Raw genomic sequence first — 17,670 nt, forward strand, 5'->3', positions numbered from 1 at the left:
CTCGCCTGTCGAGAGTGGGGCTCGCCTACGGGTTTGAGGCTTTAGACCTCGCCTGATTTGGTTGGAGCCAGCTAGAGCTAGCTGGCGTGGAGCTCGACTAAAGACCTAGGGTTTCCCTATAAAAGGGAAATCCTATTCACGAGCTTGGGAGTAAGCACGGGCAGAGAGCGGAGAAATTTCCCAGAGGCGGCGGCCTTTGTTCTCTTCGCGATTTGGAGCCCCATTTGTCCTATTCCCAAAAATTAAAGAGGAGGGGGTTGGTGAAATTAAAGAAGGGGGTTTTGGAGTAATTAAGAGAGAGTTTGAGCAATGATTTTAGATTAAAATCACATGCTATTTGATTGAGAGATCTCAAGTTTGAGATTTTCTCTCTTGTTTGTAATTTCTTGTGATTAATAAGAAATTATTTGTGCCGCTCCCGTGGACGTAGGCGAGTTTGCCGAACCATGTAAAATTTGTTGTCTTACATTTGTGATACTTGTTTTGGTTATTGTTATTATTCTCTAATCTCGGTTGCGGTTGTGTGTTCCTTTAGTTCCATTACGTACAACAAGTGGTATCAGAGCTTCAGATTTGGCTTGGGTTCGATTTGGAGAAGAAAGCTAGGGCTTGGATTCTCGTTTGAAGATATTGGATTGTCAAGATGACTGAAGCAAGTACATTATGATCATCTCTGTCGAAGGTGATACAATGATTGAGCATTAATAATACAAAATTTGATGTTTAAAAATTTGATGGCAAGATAAATTTTGTTTTGTGGAGGTGTCAAGTGATGGATGCATTAGATGTCTAAAATTTGGAGGATACTCTTGAATTACAAGAGAAAACTGATGGCATGGAGGATAATCTTTGGAAGAAAATAAATAGTAGAGCATGTGGGGTTATTTGATCATGTTTGACACCGGACTTGATTTATGATATGATGAATGAAACATTGGCAAAGCGATTGTGGGAAACACTCAATGAGAAGTATTTAATGAAGAGCATTGAGAATCGGCTTCATTTGAAGAAAATGTTTTACCAATTCAAAAAGAAGAAGGGGTTTTTATTAGAGAACATGTCAATAACATCATAAAATTGCTATCGGATATGGCCAATGTGGATATCATGGTAGAGGATGAAGATAAGACGATGTTGTTGCTATGTTCATTACCAGAGAATGATTTTGGTACCTTTGTCCTTACGATGATCAATGGTAGAATCACTGTCAGCTATAAGGAGGTAAGCTCAGTATTGGTGAATTATGAGTTGAGGAAGAGTGATAGTGAACCCTCCGAGAAGGCATCGAGAGATGCATTGGCAGTGAGAGGTCATAGTCCAAATCGCCATCAGTTTAATCGCTAAAAGTCGAAGCATAGAGGTGGTCATAAAAGTGTTGGTAGGAATCAATGTGCTTTTTACAAAGAAGATGGACATTGGAAGAATAAATGTCCGAACTTGAGAGATAGAGCCGGGAAGAATAAGGGGAAAGTCAGACAGACTTCAGAGGTGAATGTTGCTAAAGTTAGTGGCGACAATTCTGATTCTGATTCTTCAGGCTACTCATGCCCAGCATTATCGTCAGTTTATTATGCAGACTCCAGGGAATGGATGTTAGATTCGGGTGATACATATCATATTTGCCCTAAGAGGGATTGGTTCTCCAGCTTTGAGGAGTTAGAAAGTGAGGATATCATATTAATGGGAAATGATCATGTATGCCCCATTGGTGGTATTAGAGTAATTCGAATCAGAATGTGTGACGGGATGACTAGGGAGTTGAAGGGAGTGAGATTCGTTCTGCAGTTGACAAAGAATATCATTTCACTTAGAACTTTGAAAGCAACAAGTTATTGGGTGATCTTAGAGAATGCAACTCTGAAGGTTATAAAGGGGTCCATGGTGGTGATGAGAGGTGTCAAGGAAAATAACTTATACTACTTGAAGGGCAAGATAGTTACAGGGGTTCTGGCAGCTTCTATTACCACAGAGGAAGATACTACCAGCTTATGGCATATGAGATTGGGACACACTGGTGATAAGTCCCTACAAGTATTAGCGAAACATGGGCTATTGAAGGGTGTAAAGACCTACAAAATGGAGTTATGTGAACATTGCATACTTGGGAAGAAGACAAAAGTAAAATTCGGCACCGTAATTCAAAACACACAAGGTATATTGGATTTCGTTCACATAGATGTTTGGAGTCCTTCCAAGCACACATCACTTGGTGGAGCCAATTATTTTATTACTTTTATTAATGATTATTCCAGGAGGAATTGAGTATATACCATGAAGCATAAACATGAGGTCATGGGTGTATTTATGGAATGGCAAAAGAAAGTGGAGGTACAAACAGGTAGAAAGATGAAAGTACTCCGTTCTGATAATGATGGTTGTTTTCGTCAAAAGTTGATTTTTTTATGGAATTCATTATATCTTCGATCGATTACAACAAATTCGAAAGAGATAGTCTTTTTATAAGACTTCTTTTACACAACAAAAATGAAAATTACAACTCTTGAGAAAATAACACAAAAATCGTTTATCGATTCTTGTTTTGTGGGACTTTGCCTGTGCCGGGGGTGCGTTAGCCCGTGGACCACCGATTCACAGATTCTAGTTGAATCGTGAAGGGGGGGTGCGTTAGCCCGTGGACCACCGATTCACAGATTCTAGTTGAATCGTGAAGGTTTTGGGGATTCTTTCTTCGTTTATCGAAGTAAGAATTTGAAGTGAATATCTTATCAATGTAAGATGTTCACTCTTCTAAAGATCAAGTCAGAGCTTAGATCTCTAGGATTCGCCAAAAGCTTCTTGAGGATGTTTGTGAAGAAGGAAGACTCTTTCTCTTGCTTAAATTCATAAAAGCTCAAGTCTCTCTCCCTTGTTTCGTGTTTAGGGAGGTATTTATAGGGGTAGGAGTGCACAATAGTGGAAACAGGGATGAAATAACTGACCACTTGACATCTCTTTGGCCGCGTCAGTCCATGCTGTCGCGGCTACTGGCGCGGCAGTATGGACTGCCGCGGCCAAAGGAGCGGTTACCACCACGTTTCATCGTGCTTGAAACTGTTCTCCCACGACCTTTAACCACTTTTTTTGAGGTTTAACTGCTTGTCGACGTCAGCACACGTTCTATTTCTGATATGCCGCCACGTGGACTTTAAAAATCATTGTATAACTGCTTTGTAACCGCTGCAGCACCCCTTGTAATAGCCGCACCACCATAGACTGCCGCGCCTCGCCATGAGCTGCCGCGCCAAAGGCGCGTCACCCTAGGCTGTCGCGCCTAAGGCGCGTCACCCTGAGCTGCCGCGCCTAAGGCGTGTCATCATGGGTTGCTTGTTGGTGTATTTTGTCGCTGTATACACACTGTTCTCTTCTCATCCTTGAGTCGTGTTTGGATATCTATGAGCATTTTTTTACGTCTACAATGGTGAATACAAGAGTGATCCATTTTTATAGTTTTTCCGGGATCATGACATAAGGCGCTATTTCAAAGTTAGGGAGACACCGTAACAAAACGGGGTGGCCAAGAAATTAAACCGTACATTGCTGGAGAAGGTGCGATGTATGATTTCACTGAGTGGATTAGCAAGATCCTTTGGGCCGAAGCTTTGGTTTATGTGAGCTATCTCGTGAATAGGTTGTTGTGCAGTATGATACATGAAAAGACTCTTATGGAAAAATGGTCTGATTCAGTGGCTAGTGATTATGAGTTACTTCGGATATTTGGGTGTCCAGCTTACTATCATGTGAATGATGAGAAATTAAATCCGAGAGCTAGAAAAACAGTCTTCATGAGGTTTAGAAAAGGAGTTAAAAGCTTCAAGTTATGGGATCCAGAAGATAAGAAGATAATCATTAGCAGAGACGTCACTTTTGATGAGGCTCACATGATGAGGCCTCAAATCCCTCAGCGGGTGGAGGAAGGTCAGACTAGTAGGATACACAGCAGGTGGAGGATGATATGACTCCACAGACTCCAAATAGCAATGTATCCATTGAGATTCCTACAGAGGTGATACTGGGAGGAGATGATTTGACAGATGGGCAGATATAGGATACAGTGGATGTTGGGACTCAGGAACATGGTTATGTTTAGGAGTCCATTGTAGCTAATAGACCAAGAAACATTCGTCAGCCAGCTAGATATGATGACGTGATGGTTGCATATGCTTTATCAGCTGAGGTCGTTGATGATTTGGTTCCTTCTACATATAAGAAAGCAGAGTCAAGCTCTGACTCAATCAGGTGGAGAGAAGCTATGGAGGAGGAGATGCAGTCTCTTCATAAGAATGACACTTGAGAACTTGCAAAACTACCAAATGGTAAAAAAGACAATTGGATGCAAGTGGGTATATGCAAAGAAAGAAGGATCTTCTGATGAGGACATTCGGTACAAATCCAGATTGGTTGTCAAAGGGTATGCCCAGCTTGAGGGCATAGATTATAACGAGGTATTCTCACCGGTCGTAAAACATTCATCTATAAGAATACTGTAACGCCCTACCCTGGAATTCGGGAGTCGGTACGCTACTAGATCTGATGGACTGGCCTCACAAACCACCACATGTCTTTTCAGTACGTTTTGTCCTCACTCACGCGCTCCCTGGAAAACTTCCCAGAGGGTCACCCATCCTAGAATTTCTCTAGGCCAAGCACGCTTAACTTTGGAGTTTCTAAGAGTTAGGTTCCCGAAAAGAAGATGCATCTTGGTGGTATGAGTATTCTAATCAAATCTATTAATACTAATCACATCACCCTCTCAAGGGTTGGGGTATTACAAACTCCCCTACTTAAACTCGTAACGTCCTCGTTGCGCCAAATCATATCATTCAAGACCGTACCATCCGTGTGAGATTCTAGAGGTGGCTCCTACGGCCTCAAGAGGTGGCTCCCGCCCTCTTGACGTAGCACTTTGCGCTGCATAGCACTTAGCTCTCATAATTCCGGTTGGCTTTGCTCTGATACCATTTGTAACGTCCCGTCCCGGAATCCCAAAGTCGGTACGCTATTAGATCTGATGGACTGGCCTCACAAACCACCACATGTCTTTTTGGCACGTTTTGTCCTCACTCACGCACTCCCTGGAAAACTTCCCAGGGGGTCACCCATCTTAGAATTTCTCCAGGCTAAGCACGCTTAACTTTGGAGTTCCTAAGAGTTGGGTTCCCGAAAAGAAGATGCTGTAACGCCCCGCCCCGTAATCCCGGAGTCGGTACGCTATTAGATCTGATGGACTGACCTCACAAACCATCACATATCTTTTCAGCATGTTTTGTCCTCACTCACGCGTTCCTTGGAAAACTTTCCAGGAGGTCACCCATCTTAGAATTTCTCCAGGCCAAGCACGCTTAACTTTGGAGTTCCTAAGAGTTGGGTTCCTGAAAAGAAGATGCATCTTGATGGTATGAGTATCCTAATCAAATCTATCAATACTAATCACATCACTCTCTCAAGGGTTGGGGTATTACATACTCCCCCACTTAAACTCACAACGTCCTCGTTGTGCTAAATCATATCATCCAAGACCGTACCATCCGTGTGAGATTCTAGAGGTGGCTCCTACGGCCTCAAGATGTGGCTTCCGCCCTCTCGACGTAGCACTTTGCGCCGCATAGCACTTAGCTCTCACAATTCCGGTTGGCTTTTGCTCTGATACCATTTGTAACGCCCCGCCCCGGAATTCGGGAGTCGGTACGCTACTAGATCTGATGGACTGGCCTCACAAACCACCATATGTATTTTCAACACGTTCGGGAGTCGGTACGCTACTAGATCTGATGGACTGGCCTCACAAACCACCATATGTATTTTCAACACGTTTTTTCCTCACTCACGCGCTCCCTGGAAAACTTCCCAGGGGGTCACCCATCCTAGAATTTCTCCAGGCCAAGCACGCTTAACTTTGGAGTTTCTAAGAGTTGGGTTCCCGAAAAGAAGATGCATCTTGGTGGTATGAGTATTCCAACCAAATCTATCAATACTAATCACATCTCCCTCTCAAGGGTTGGGGTATTACAAACTCCCCCACTTAAACTCACAACGTCCTCGTTGTGCCAAATCATATCATCCAAGACCGTACCATCCGTGTGAGATTCTAGAGGTGGCTCCTACGGCCTCAAGAGGTGGCTCCCGCCCTCTTGACGTAGCACTTTGCGCTGCATAGCACTTAGCTCTCACAATTCCGGTTGGCTTTGCTCTGATACCATTTGTAACGCCCCGCCCTAGAATTCGGGAGTCGGTACGCTACTAGATCTGATGGACTGGCCTCACAAACCACCACATGTCTTTTCAGTACGTTTTGTCCTCACTCACGCGCTCCCTGGAAAACTTCCTAGGGGGTCACCCATCCTAGAATTTCTCCAGGTCAAGCACGCTTAACTTTGGAGTTTCTAAGAGTTGGGTTCCCGAAAAGAAGATGCATCTTGGTGATATGAGTATTCCAATCAAATCTATTAATACTAATCACATCACCCTCTCAAGGGTTGGGGTATTACAAATACTATTAGTATTGGTGGCACAGGTGGATTTGGACTTGATCCAGATGGATGTGAAAGTAGTCTTTCTACATGTAAATTTAGAAGAGAAGATCTATATGTCACAACCGATGGGTTTTAGAGCTGCAGGCAATGATGATTTGGTATGTAAACTAAAAAAATCACTTTATGGATTGAAGCAATCATCGCAACAATGGTATAAGAGATTTAACAGTTTCATGAGTGGCTAAGGGTACACGAGGAGCCCATATGATCCGTGTGTATACATGCATAAGCTACAGAATGGTGAGTATATTTATTTGTTGTTATATGTTGACGATATGCTCATTGCTTCCAGGAACTCTTCAGCTATTATGAAGTTGAAAAAGAAATTATCATCCGAATTTGAGATGAATAACCTTGGAGAAGCAAAGAAGATATTTGGTATGAAAATTAAAAGGGACATTGTGAAAGGGAGGTTGAAGTTGACATAGATGAGCTACTTGCAAAAGATGCTGAAGAATTTTAGTTTTGATGGTAATGCCAAGACGGTGAGTACTCCATTAGCTCCCCACTTTAAGCTATCAGCTAAGATGTCATCTGTTTTAGTTGAGAACCGTGAATACATATCCAAAGTTCCATATGCCAATATTGTGGGTAGCTTGATGTATGCAATGATGTGTACAATGCGAGATTTGTCACAGACCGTGAGCATGGTATCTAGGTACATGCACGACCCTAGGAAGGGTCATTGGGAGGCTTTAAAGTAGATTTTACGGTATATCAAAGGTACCGTGGATGTTGGTTTGGTGTTTAAGAAGAATGTGAAGAATGGGTAAGATTGTAGTGGTTATGTGGATTCTGGTTATGCAGGGGATCTTGACAAGCATCGGTCTACTACTGGATATGTATTTACATTAGCAAGAGTACCAGTATGTTGGAGATGTATACTTCAATCTACAGTGACTCTCTCCGCTACGAAGGCTGAGTATATGGCGTTGACTGAAGCTATGAAGGAGGCTTTGTGGTTGCAGGGATTATTGGATGACTTGGGGATTGCATAGGAGACTATCAAGTTAAATTGTGATAGCATGTCAGCTATCTATTTGACAAAAAACCAGGTGTATCATACCCGGACAAAGCACATTGATGTCAGATTCTATTTTTTTCAAGACGTCTTGGATGATGGAGATGTTAGATTGGAGAATATCCACCCAAAGGACAATCTAGCAGATATGTTGACCAAAATTGTCAATGTGGTGAAATTTGGTCATTGTTTGAAGTTGTTGTTGAACATTCTTCATTGTTGAGGGCCTTTGGAGGCCATTGGCAGAACTACGATTAGCTTGATCTCGGTTAGAGTATACGTAGGCAGCCATGATATATTGGTGCAGCTGTTATTTTGGCTTGGTTGGCGTTCGTGGTGTTCTTCTAGTATTCATCCATAATTTAAGGTTTATCAAATAATGGACGAGGTGGAGAATTGAAGAAAAAAACGCACCTGAGATCGAAGCTCGACGACGTCGCCTGTGGATGGATCGAGCTCACCTGCGTGAGGCGAGGAAGCTCGCATGTCGCCGCGGGCGGGGCTCGCCTGTTGAAGCCATCGAGCTCGCCTGCGGGTTTGAGGCTTTGGACCTCACCTGATTTGGTTGGAGCCAGATGGAGCTAGCTGGCGTGGAGCTCGCATAAAGACCTAGAGTTTCCCTATAAAAGGGAAACCCTATTCACGAGCTTGGGAGTAAGCACGAGCAGAGAGCGGAGAAATTTCCCAGAGGCGGCGGCCTTTGTTCTCTTCGCGATTTTGAGCCCCATTTGTCCCGTTCCCAAAAATTAAAGAGGAGGTGGTTGGTGAAATTAAAGAAGGGAGTTTTAGAGTAATTAAGAGAGAGAGTTTGAGCGGTGATTTTAGATTAAAATCACATGCTATTTGATTGAGAGATCTCAAGTTTGAGATCTTTTCTCTTGTTTGTAATTTCTTGTGATTAATAAGAAATTATTTGTGTTGCTCCCGTGGACGTAGGCAAGTTTACCGAACCACGTAAAATTTGTTGTGTTGCATTTGTGATACTTGTTTTGGTTGTTGTTATTGTTCTCTAATCTCGGGTTCGGTTGTGTGTTCCTCAGGTTCCGCTGCGCACAATAGTAACCTACCGCTTCTATATCTTCAGCAACATTTATCACCACCTAACTCATTTATAAGCATTTATCATTTCTAGAATTGACATTTTAAAAAGAACAAATTGAGATAATCATCCTCCTCCTCGTGATACGAGGAAACACAAATAATATGAACGAGTTCAAAGGTGATAAATGCTATTAATGAAGAGGGTAATCTGTTTAATCGCGTCCCTTGACGTAATCTTCTCTCTCGAAAATAAAAGTAGACTAACTTAATCAAAAAAAAAAGGCAAAGGAGTCGTCGGATCAAGCGACAATTAGATCCTAAAACAGTTAGCATTTACTTGTTTGAATCGACAAAAATCGACAAAAATTGTTGTAAAATTTTGACATTTCTGAGTATAGTCAGCTAATGGGACGGAGGTATAATAAATCAAAGTTGCCGGACCAATTGGGCTTGTACAAGCAACCATGGGCCTTTGCTCCCCTTTGTCTTCTAATCTTAATTAAATCTTCATGTCATCGACAGCTTAGATTTAAATGGGCCTTTGCTCCCCTTTGTCTTCTAATCTTAATTAAATCTTCATGTCATCGACAGCTTAGATTTAAATTATGTTAGGATTCGTTCGTCGGTCGGATTAAGTTCATATCAATCACCTTCTCTGTGTGAATCACGAAGAAGAGTTACCTACTTGTGCTTAACTAATGAACTTGATATCTACGCACGTGTAATTGCTGATTTGGATTTGGTGGAGAGCACATCAGCACACAATTATAAAGTAATGGAAATATAGGACGTGCTTGGCAAGAGGATCAGGACTCCGTCCTGATTTAGTTTTGAATTTTTTTTTTACTCAGCACAAACTGGACCAATTCTAGTCTAATTTTTCTTATTTTTCTTAGGCAAAAAAAATATACCTAGAACTTGTGATCGTGATAAGCTTAGCCTAAATTTGAGGAGTTTGCAAAACAACCCTAAAGTGTTTTTGACTTGAGGTTAGGATAAATGTTTTCGTGTTTTGTGTTTTGAAGTGAGATTTATTATTCTTTGGGCGAAAAGTCAGCCTTATTCAATTGGTAAGATGTCTAATTCTTAGATTTTGACTGCAATATGTACGAATTGAGCACCTTTGTTAGGTGTATTTGCTTCTACGTACTTATGCGACGCTGCACATTCGTTAATGTCTTGCACTAGAACCTGATTAACATATATTAAGAATTAATGACAGTTCAATACAACATCCTTAGTCCATAATTCAAAGTATTTAAGCTTTGGGATAGAGGGGGTTTAGCAGTATTGTAGCATATAACGGGAAAGTCCTAGGTTCAAATCTTATAAATTTATTATATACTAAATATAATATACATGCTTTGCATGTGGACATATTTATTTTTGTATTTAATATCATGTTATACAATAAATTATGTTTAAATATTTTATAAGTTATTTTATTTCACTGCTATTAAAAAAATTTAAGTTATACTATTATTGATAATTTTACTATTATTAATTAATTCATTTAATTGTTATTTAAATTCTCTTATTAATTTTTCTTGATGGAATTAATTAGCTTATTATTATGTTATTAAACAATTTATTTAAGATTATAATTATTAACTAATAATGTAATTAGTTTAAGTAACATTATTGCAATTTTATATTATTATATAATTATTTTACATAGATATTTTATTCTAATGTTTATTAAATAATGGTAATAATTCTTAGTATTATATGTCTTTATTTACACTATTATTAATAATTATAATTATAATTATGTAAAATAATATATTAAATATTTCTTTATTATAATTAACTTTGTTTAAAAATAACTTTTAATATATTTATAAATTTTTAATTACTATATTCTAGTTAATGACTAAATATTTTAGGAAAATGAAGAGATACATAGTTAATAAGAGGTTCTGAATCATTAGATAAGAGTTAAATATAAATAATGGTTATGAATGATCAAAAATTGTGAGGTAAAAAAAGAAAATTAAAAGTTCTGACATGAGTATTCTCTTTTATAAGAAGTATAGATAGATAGATAGATTTGTCATTGTATTAAAAACTGATTATCATATGTTAAGCATCAATGTTAGCTTAAGGGAAATTCTTAACTATCATTTAAAATATTAGACGTTTGGATAAAGTTGTCCTCAACACAGTATCAGAATATATCAGGTTTCACATAGTCTTGGATTCAAAATTCATACATTTCCAAATTTAAAAAAAAAATTGTCGTTGCCTTAGAAGCTGAGTGCCATACCTTACGAATTACAGAGTTTACCATACAATATTGATATTGATTTACTTAACAAAGTTCCACGTTTGGACTCTTGGCCCAAAATTTTGTTATACAAGCGACCATTCCCACTTCTCGTCTAGGATAATTTTATACGATTTTTTTCAGGTTTTGGACTACAATTGTAAGCCCTAGAATAATGAAGTGACCTTTGGTTTCTACTAGCAACGTTCGAACTTGTGTTTTCTACTAGTAAGGCTCAAAAATTGTTAGTCAAGCCTAATCTTTCCTTACTACTATTTGGGCCCCAGCCTGACCTTTCATCGATCTCCAGCCCAAATCTGTTATCCCTGTTAATAGCCTGTTTAAAGTTTCAGATGCATAGGAAGTGCCATTTTGTGTGTGTGAGAGAGAGAGAGGGAGAGAGAGGGAGAGAATTGCTACTACACTTTATATTATTTACATGTTTATTTATTCAGCAATATATCTTGTAAGCGTGCATTGCTATGTATGTAGTTGAACCTAGGCTATGGCATGAAGTTGAAAAATAAACCCAGCTTGACTTTCACTAATCAGCTCTCTCTTAATACTTGTGAGAATTTCACCATTATTAAAAATTTTCATTTCAATTGCCATCCATTCAACATTATACGCAGCAATGAATTGAAATAGATAAGACGCTTAGTGTTACTTTCCTAGTATGACGAAAGGCCGTAAAACTTCAGGTGTATTTTAAAGCCTACGGGCCAAACTACAGCTCTTTGAAATTGGACGTAATACTTCAGATATATTTCACATCCGCTAAAGCCTATGGGCCGAACTACACCTCGTTCAAATTGGCCTGACCCAAAGACTTGAGAGATCATTACGCTCTTCCACAAAAAAAAAAAGCTATAAAAAAAGAGATAAAAAAGGCTTAATGCATTTAAATGCCCAATAGTTTCAAACCGAATAAAAAAAATACCCCAAAGTATTTAAGTATTATAGATGAATGTCCTGTAGTTAAAAAAACCTAGACAATATTATCTTTTCTCTACATCACATAATAGAAGGTACTAAAGTAAAACCTTTAAAAACTTTAGGATATTCAAGTGACATCATTTATAAAGTTTAGGATATTTACATGCAACATTGGGTATATAATAGGGCATTATCGTGCACTATTTTTAAAACTTTAGAATATTTATTTTTAAAACTTAAATATATTAGGGCATTATTTTTATTCAGTTAAAAAAAGAGGTTATTTACTGTAATCTTGGTAAACTATAGTCTATAGGGCATTTAAGTATTAGGCCAAAGAAAAAGGAATCCACAAAACAATTAGCTCGTCCATCACCTTCAAGACCCGCGAGCTCGCCCATAAAATTCAACAAATAAATAACTTAAAATATAATTTCTACTTTTAACATACACCGTATAAATTCCCTAATCAGATAAAAGAAAAAAGAAAAAAAAATCAGGAAAAGAGGGCGGGGGGTTAATCGTAGTTCCTCTTCGATCCAAAACTTCGTCACTTTTGATCTAAACACACACTCTCTCTCTCTTTCCCCCCTCATCGCTTGCTTTCAGTTGCGAGCTCGCCTATTTGATTCCGGTACGCTTCTCTCTCTCTCTCTCTCTCTCACTCATCTCTCAATCTTAGGGTTTCGATTCATCGCAAATCGCTAGGGTTAGTCCCTCAGAGCTCGATCTCGATCGGAATCAGCTCTAATTTGCGTTCTCCTCTTTTCCAACCATGCGTTTTTTCTTAAGATCATCTATGAATCTTCTTGCTGCTCCTCGTATTTATACTGGAAATAAGTTTACTGCCTTCTAATTTTGCAAAAAAGACTGCCCTTTTATGCATTAAAGTGTTTCTCTTTTACATTTTATTCCGAATCCTTACTCAAATCATGAAGCTAGGAGTTTCGCAATTGATCCGTAGAAGCTTGTGAACGCGGCGAAAAGTTAGGGGTTTAAACGTTGATTGTTGTTATTTTCTCTTTTATCTCATTTTCTTGTTGATAAGAGATTCCTGATGATTCGTTATTTAACCTTTATTTTTCTGCTTTCTTTACAAGCGCATCATGTCCAATTTTGTGATTGGTGGAACAATTTTTTTAACACGCAGGTTGTATATGATCCTTTTTTTGTGTTTATTTATTGTATTTCAGACATTAAAATATGATACTTTTGATGTATTCGGTAAATTCTTCCTAGGTTGGTATATCGTGATGCCCATACCTTTGTCCCGGATAGGAAATACTCCACTTTAAAGCATAATTGACAGTGGCCGATCTAGGATTTCTTGGAGAGTGGTACAATTGTGCCTAACAAGTTTTCATATGTTGAGAAAAGTACATAATTGTATCATTTATAAAACTATCAAATACATCTTTCTCAATATCTGTCACTAATTGAATTGCAAGTTAATTTTAATTTTAGAAAACCCTCTTTAAGTTTGGGTTTCTCTAGAATAAACCCTCTTAACTTTAAAACTGCCACAAAACCCTGCTTAATTTTCGACGTTCTCAGAAAACCCTTTTTTATCCTTTAACATCTTTATTAAAATAAAACCCTACGGGGTTAACCACATTATTCACATGTATGAGTAAAATTATGCTGGCAGACATTTTTGCAAGTGATAATTGTGTTTCACGCTTTTGGGGATTTTTTTAGGGAACATTGAATGTTAAAGGGGATTTTAGAGAACCCTAAAACTTAAGGGGGTTTCATTGCATTTTAAAAGTTAAAGGGGAATTATCTGGGAAAAGCCAAAACTTTGAAGCGGTTTTCTGAAGTTTGAATTTTTTTATTTGGGTGGATTTTGCCCAAAACAACTGTAAAACTTTTTAAGGGTTTTTACGATACAAGCCCGCAAATCATCTGTATTTCTATATCAGACCCTCAAACCTTGATATTTCTCTTTAAGGCTCCTAAATTCTTTAAGTTAGATTGAAAAAGACCCCATGAATGATTTTCATCCAAATTCTTTACCTCATCAATGGTTAGCTCTTAACCATATGGAGTAAGTTACAAAAATAACCCTTATGAGTCCAAGTTCAATCTCCCTTTTTCCATTGTTTATCTATTGTTATGCCTCTCTTCTCTATTTTTCCCCGATCTAACTCTATTTTCTTTTAAAATCTCAAGTCTTAATAGGCTTTAAGAGCCCAAGTTTCACAGATTGTGAGAGAGGGAGAGTTTGAGAAAGGGATCTTGAGGAGAAAAAAGTGCATTGAAGGGAAAAAATGGGAGAGGGAGGGAGAACAAAATTGATTTAAATGTGCTATATCTTATGTGCGTATGGGCGTAATGGTCCAAAAATAAAAATCTCTATCATCAATAGACAAATTTAGCAAATTAGGGTTAAATCTACCAAAGGGGTCTTTTTTGAACAACCTAAATGAATTCGGGTTTTTATATAGAAATACCTTGGGGTTCTAATGTAGAAATAGAGATGATTTGAGGGGTCTTATATCATAAAAACCCATTTTTTATAAGAGAAAATTATGATGAGCTTTGAAAACTACAAAAAGTAGCATGAACTATTGAAATTGTTGCCTGCGACATTTATAGCTGGATAAAAGGTTTGCGTCTGAATTATCCTTGAAAATAGGATGGGGGTAGAGAGTAACATAGAAGATATATAAAGTACATAAGGCAAAATCATCCAAAACATTTGACATGACAACCAATGTTTTAAAAAGCATTCTAGGCGCGGGAGCTAAGTGGTACTTAGGCCGCCTCCTAGGTCTTTGGTGCGCCTAGGGGAACAAGATGCTTTGTGAACTTCACCGCTTAGGTCTGTCGTCTCTTCGCCCTTCGACCTCCTTTGACATCCTTTAGCCTCCTCCACCGACTACGAACACCTCCTTCACCTCCTCTGACCTTCATCATAATCTCCTCCACCACCACTTAAACAAAAAAAAATCCGTCTGGGTCTCGCCTAGGCACCAAGCACTGGTCCAATGCCTAGTGCTTTCTATAGCATTGCTGATAGCTTTTTTTAAATGCTGTCAAGCATGTTAGTTTAGTGAAAAAAGTTCATGGTAAGTTTCTCTAACGTTATGATAGTTTTGTGCGGAATACCGAAAAACTCATGGTAGGTATATCAAATTTAACCTAAGGCCATGTTTGGATTGAGTATTAGTTTGAGTTGATAATCCTTTATCTATTAAAATAAGATATTGACGTAGTTGGTTCAAAAATTTGGGGAGGATTAAGTCAACTATTTAGTCCTTTAAAATGAAATAGTCCGGAGATTTCAGACTAAACAAATAAGGGAAAGTGGTGTTAGTTCTAAAAGACTATTTACCACTTGGCATTTGATCAAGAAGACCCCCTTATCCTTAACCAACATTTTTAAAATCAGGAAACTAAAGATGTAAAGGAGAAAACGTAATAAAAAACTCCGAACGAATGCATTAAAAAGGAAAAACTATAATTAATGTTGAAGAAAAGCGATCCTCTGATGTGATTACAACATGGATGGAGTTAAAGGTTTTCTGTGGTATACACTTACAAAATAGAAATGGGAAATGCATGCAAGTGACGCGCATATGCTTGCTGTATCAAAAACTATCAAAACCTAATATAAATATTTGAGCATCCGAACCCATATCGAAACTAAGTTATCATACATTAGACAATATTATGCAAGATGAAATGTTTTTAAAATTTCCCCTGATATTCTTTATCCAAGTTGCCTCAGTTGCTGAGGCAAAGCTTTCATGGTCTTTGTTATAAAAAATATCAAAAATATCCTAGAACTGTGCCAAGTTTGTTCCAACCAGTGATAGGCAGAAGGGCAAGTAGAGATTTACTGTTATGTCCTAATCATATACCCCTTTATGATGACAGGTTCCTCAACATGACATAGGTATTAGAAGGGCTAATAACAAATTCAACCAAACAAATTGTTAAAAAATTTAACTCACTATAGTCTCCTGGATTATTTTATCCCAAGATTAGTGAGTTTAATTAGTCCCGGAATAAAACAAGTCCTTAATCCAAACATTAGTCTAAAACAACAAGGTCTTGTTGGATAGAAGAATCAAGGAGCAATAATTACGATATCAGGGGTGGGAACAAGATGAGAGTTTATCTCCCATAAAAAAAGTAAGCTAAATCAGCTAAGCTCTGGCCCTAATAGGGGAGTATTCTGAAGCACTTCGTATTATTTTCGTAATTAGGTTTGCCACCATAAGGACAATGGGGGTGGACAATGGGGGTGTAAACAAATTTTGCATTTTGTATAAAGTATTTATTGATCTCATCTATAAGAATAAGTGCCTTTTCAGCACCATGCAAGTAGATCTCATGATTTGCAAAGTGATTAATACCTTGTCAGAATTTTTCTCTACATACTATAATTATGAAATTAAATAAATGCCATCTGTATTAAGACACATCATTATGCAGAATATGAAAATTCTGGTGCAAAAACTAGCCTAGACACGATGTAATGCATGGTTTATTATGCACTTATATTTGAAGTTTTTCTATTTTGATTGATTTTCTGTTCAAGGATTATATACACATTCTTTATGTTCTTTTATTAGCTTTGAGAGTATTGTCATCTTTCTACATTTCCATCATCTTGAAATTTGCAGTCACACGTTATATTTATATTAATGCAGTGAATGAGCATTATGACTTCAGCCTGTCCATTTGCTAAAACGGCTTCTGGGGAAGGAGGATGTCCGATGAAGTTTGACCAAAACTGCGATAGACATAAAGCAGGAGAGGAAGATAAAGTAGATAAGCAGAGCAATGATTCTGGCATAGTATCTCCAAAATGCCCTTTTGGATATGATTCTCATACATTCAAGTTGGGTCCTCTAAGTTGCATGATATGCCAAGCCTTGCTGTATGAAAGTAGCAAATGTTTGCCTTGCTCCCATAAGTTTTGCAAGTGGGTATTCTGAACAAGAGTGGTTGTTTAATTAAACTCTCCACATCTTATCCAGGCTTTTAGTTTATGGTTCACATCATTTCTCAATTGTTTTGCAGAGCATGTATATCACGCTTTAGGGATTGTCCACTATGTGGTGCTGACATAGAGAAGATCGAGCTTGACACAGAGCTTCAAGTTACTGTGGACCGTTTCATTGATGGACATGCTAGGATCAAAAGGCCTCAAGTGAATATAGAAGACAATGAATTAAGAGAGGACGATAAAAATGTGATATATGGGGATGTCTCTATGGAGAGGGGAGCATTTCTTGTTCAGCAAGCTATGAGGGTGAGTTTCTGTAGGTAAAACTATTTGGCTAAATTTGCACCTGGTTTTCAGAAAATATATTTATGAGCTTCGTCAACTTCCTTACTAGTAGCAACCACTTGTTATCTGTGTGCGAACTAATTCCTTAGAACTTTCCTTGACAACATTAAATTTGAAACATCAAGGCTTCTTGTTTAATCTGCAGGCTTTCCGTGCAAAGAACATAGAGAGTGCAAAATCAAGGCTTGGTCTTTGTGCAGAGGATATACGTGAGCAATTAAAGATGTCAGGCGACACACCAGAGTTATGTTCACAACTTGGAGCTGTCCTTGGAATGCTGGGAGACTGCTGGTTGGTCCTTCTACACTTTCTCCTTTTATGCCTGTATCTTGTAAACATGTGGGTTTGAAATACTCAGCCACACAAAAGTTTATATTTACACTTTTACTTCAAATAAGTTTTAAATACAAGTCACTATGTCTCTGTTTGCACTTTGCATTATATACATTAAAGAGTTCCATAAAACCCCCCAAAACTTTGGGTGTTTACATTAAAGAGTTTCAGAAAATCTTTCCATGTAACCTCCCTGAACTTTATTTTTCCCACTAAACCCTCAAAAGTTTTCCCACAG

General features: G+C 38.1%; 1 protein-coding gene across 2 annotated transcripts in view; it reads left to right on the forward strand.

The window, feature by feature from the left end:
• Positions 12,282-17,670, forward strand: part of LOC109848314 — a 29,033-nt gene continuing 23,644 nt past the window's right edge. Inside the window, exons 1-4 of one of the 2 annotated variants that reach the window (XM_020417756.1) lie at positions 12,282-12,428; positions 16,456-16,730; positions 16,829-17,060; positions 17,245-17,390. In XM_020417756.1, coding sequence (XP_020273345.1) covers positions 16,459-16,730; positions 16,829-17,060; positions 17,245-17,390 — 650 coding nt within the window. In that variant the 5' untranslated portion in view covers positions 12,282-12,428; positions 16,456-16,458. Of the gene's footprint in view, positions 12,429-12,483; positions 12,504-16,455; positions 16,731-16,828; positions 17,061-17,244; positions 17,391-17,670 lie in introns of those variants that run through there. The other variant, XM_020417757.1, reaches the window with a different exon arrangement.

This window comes from Asparagus officinalis, chromosome 7, assembly GCF_001876935.1.
Source record: "Asparagus officinalis chromosome 7, Aspof.V1, whole genome shotgun sequence".
NCBI lineage: Eukaryota > Viridiplantae > Streptophyta > Magnoliopsida > Asparagales > Asparagaceae > Asparagus > Asparagus officinalis.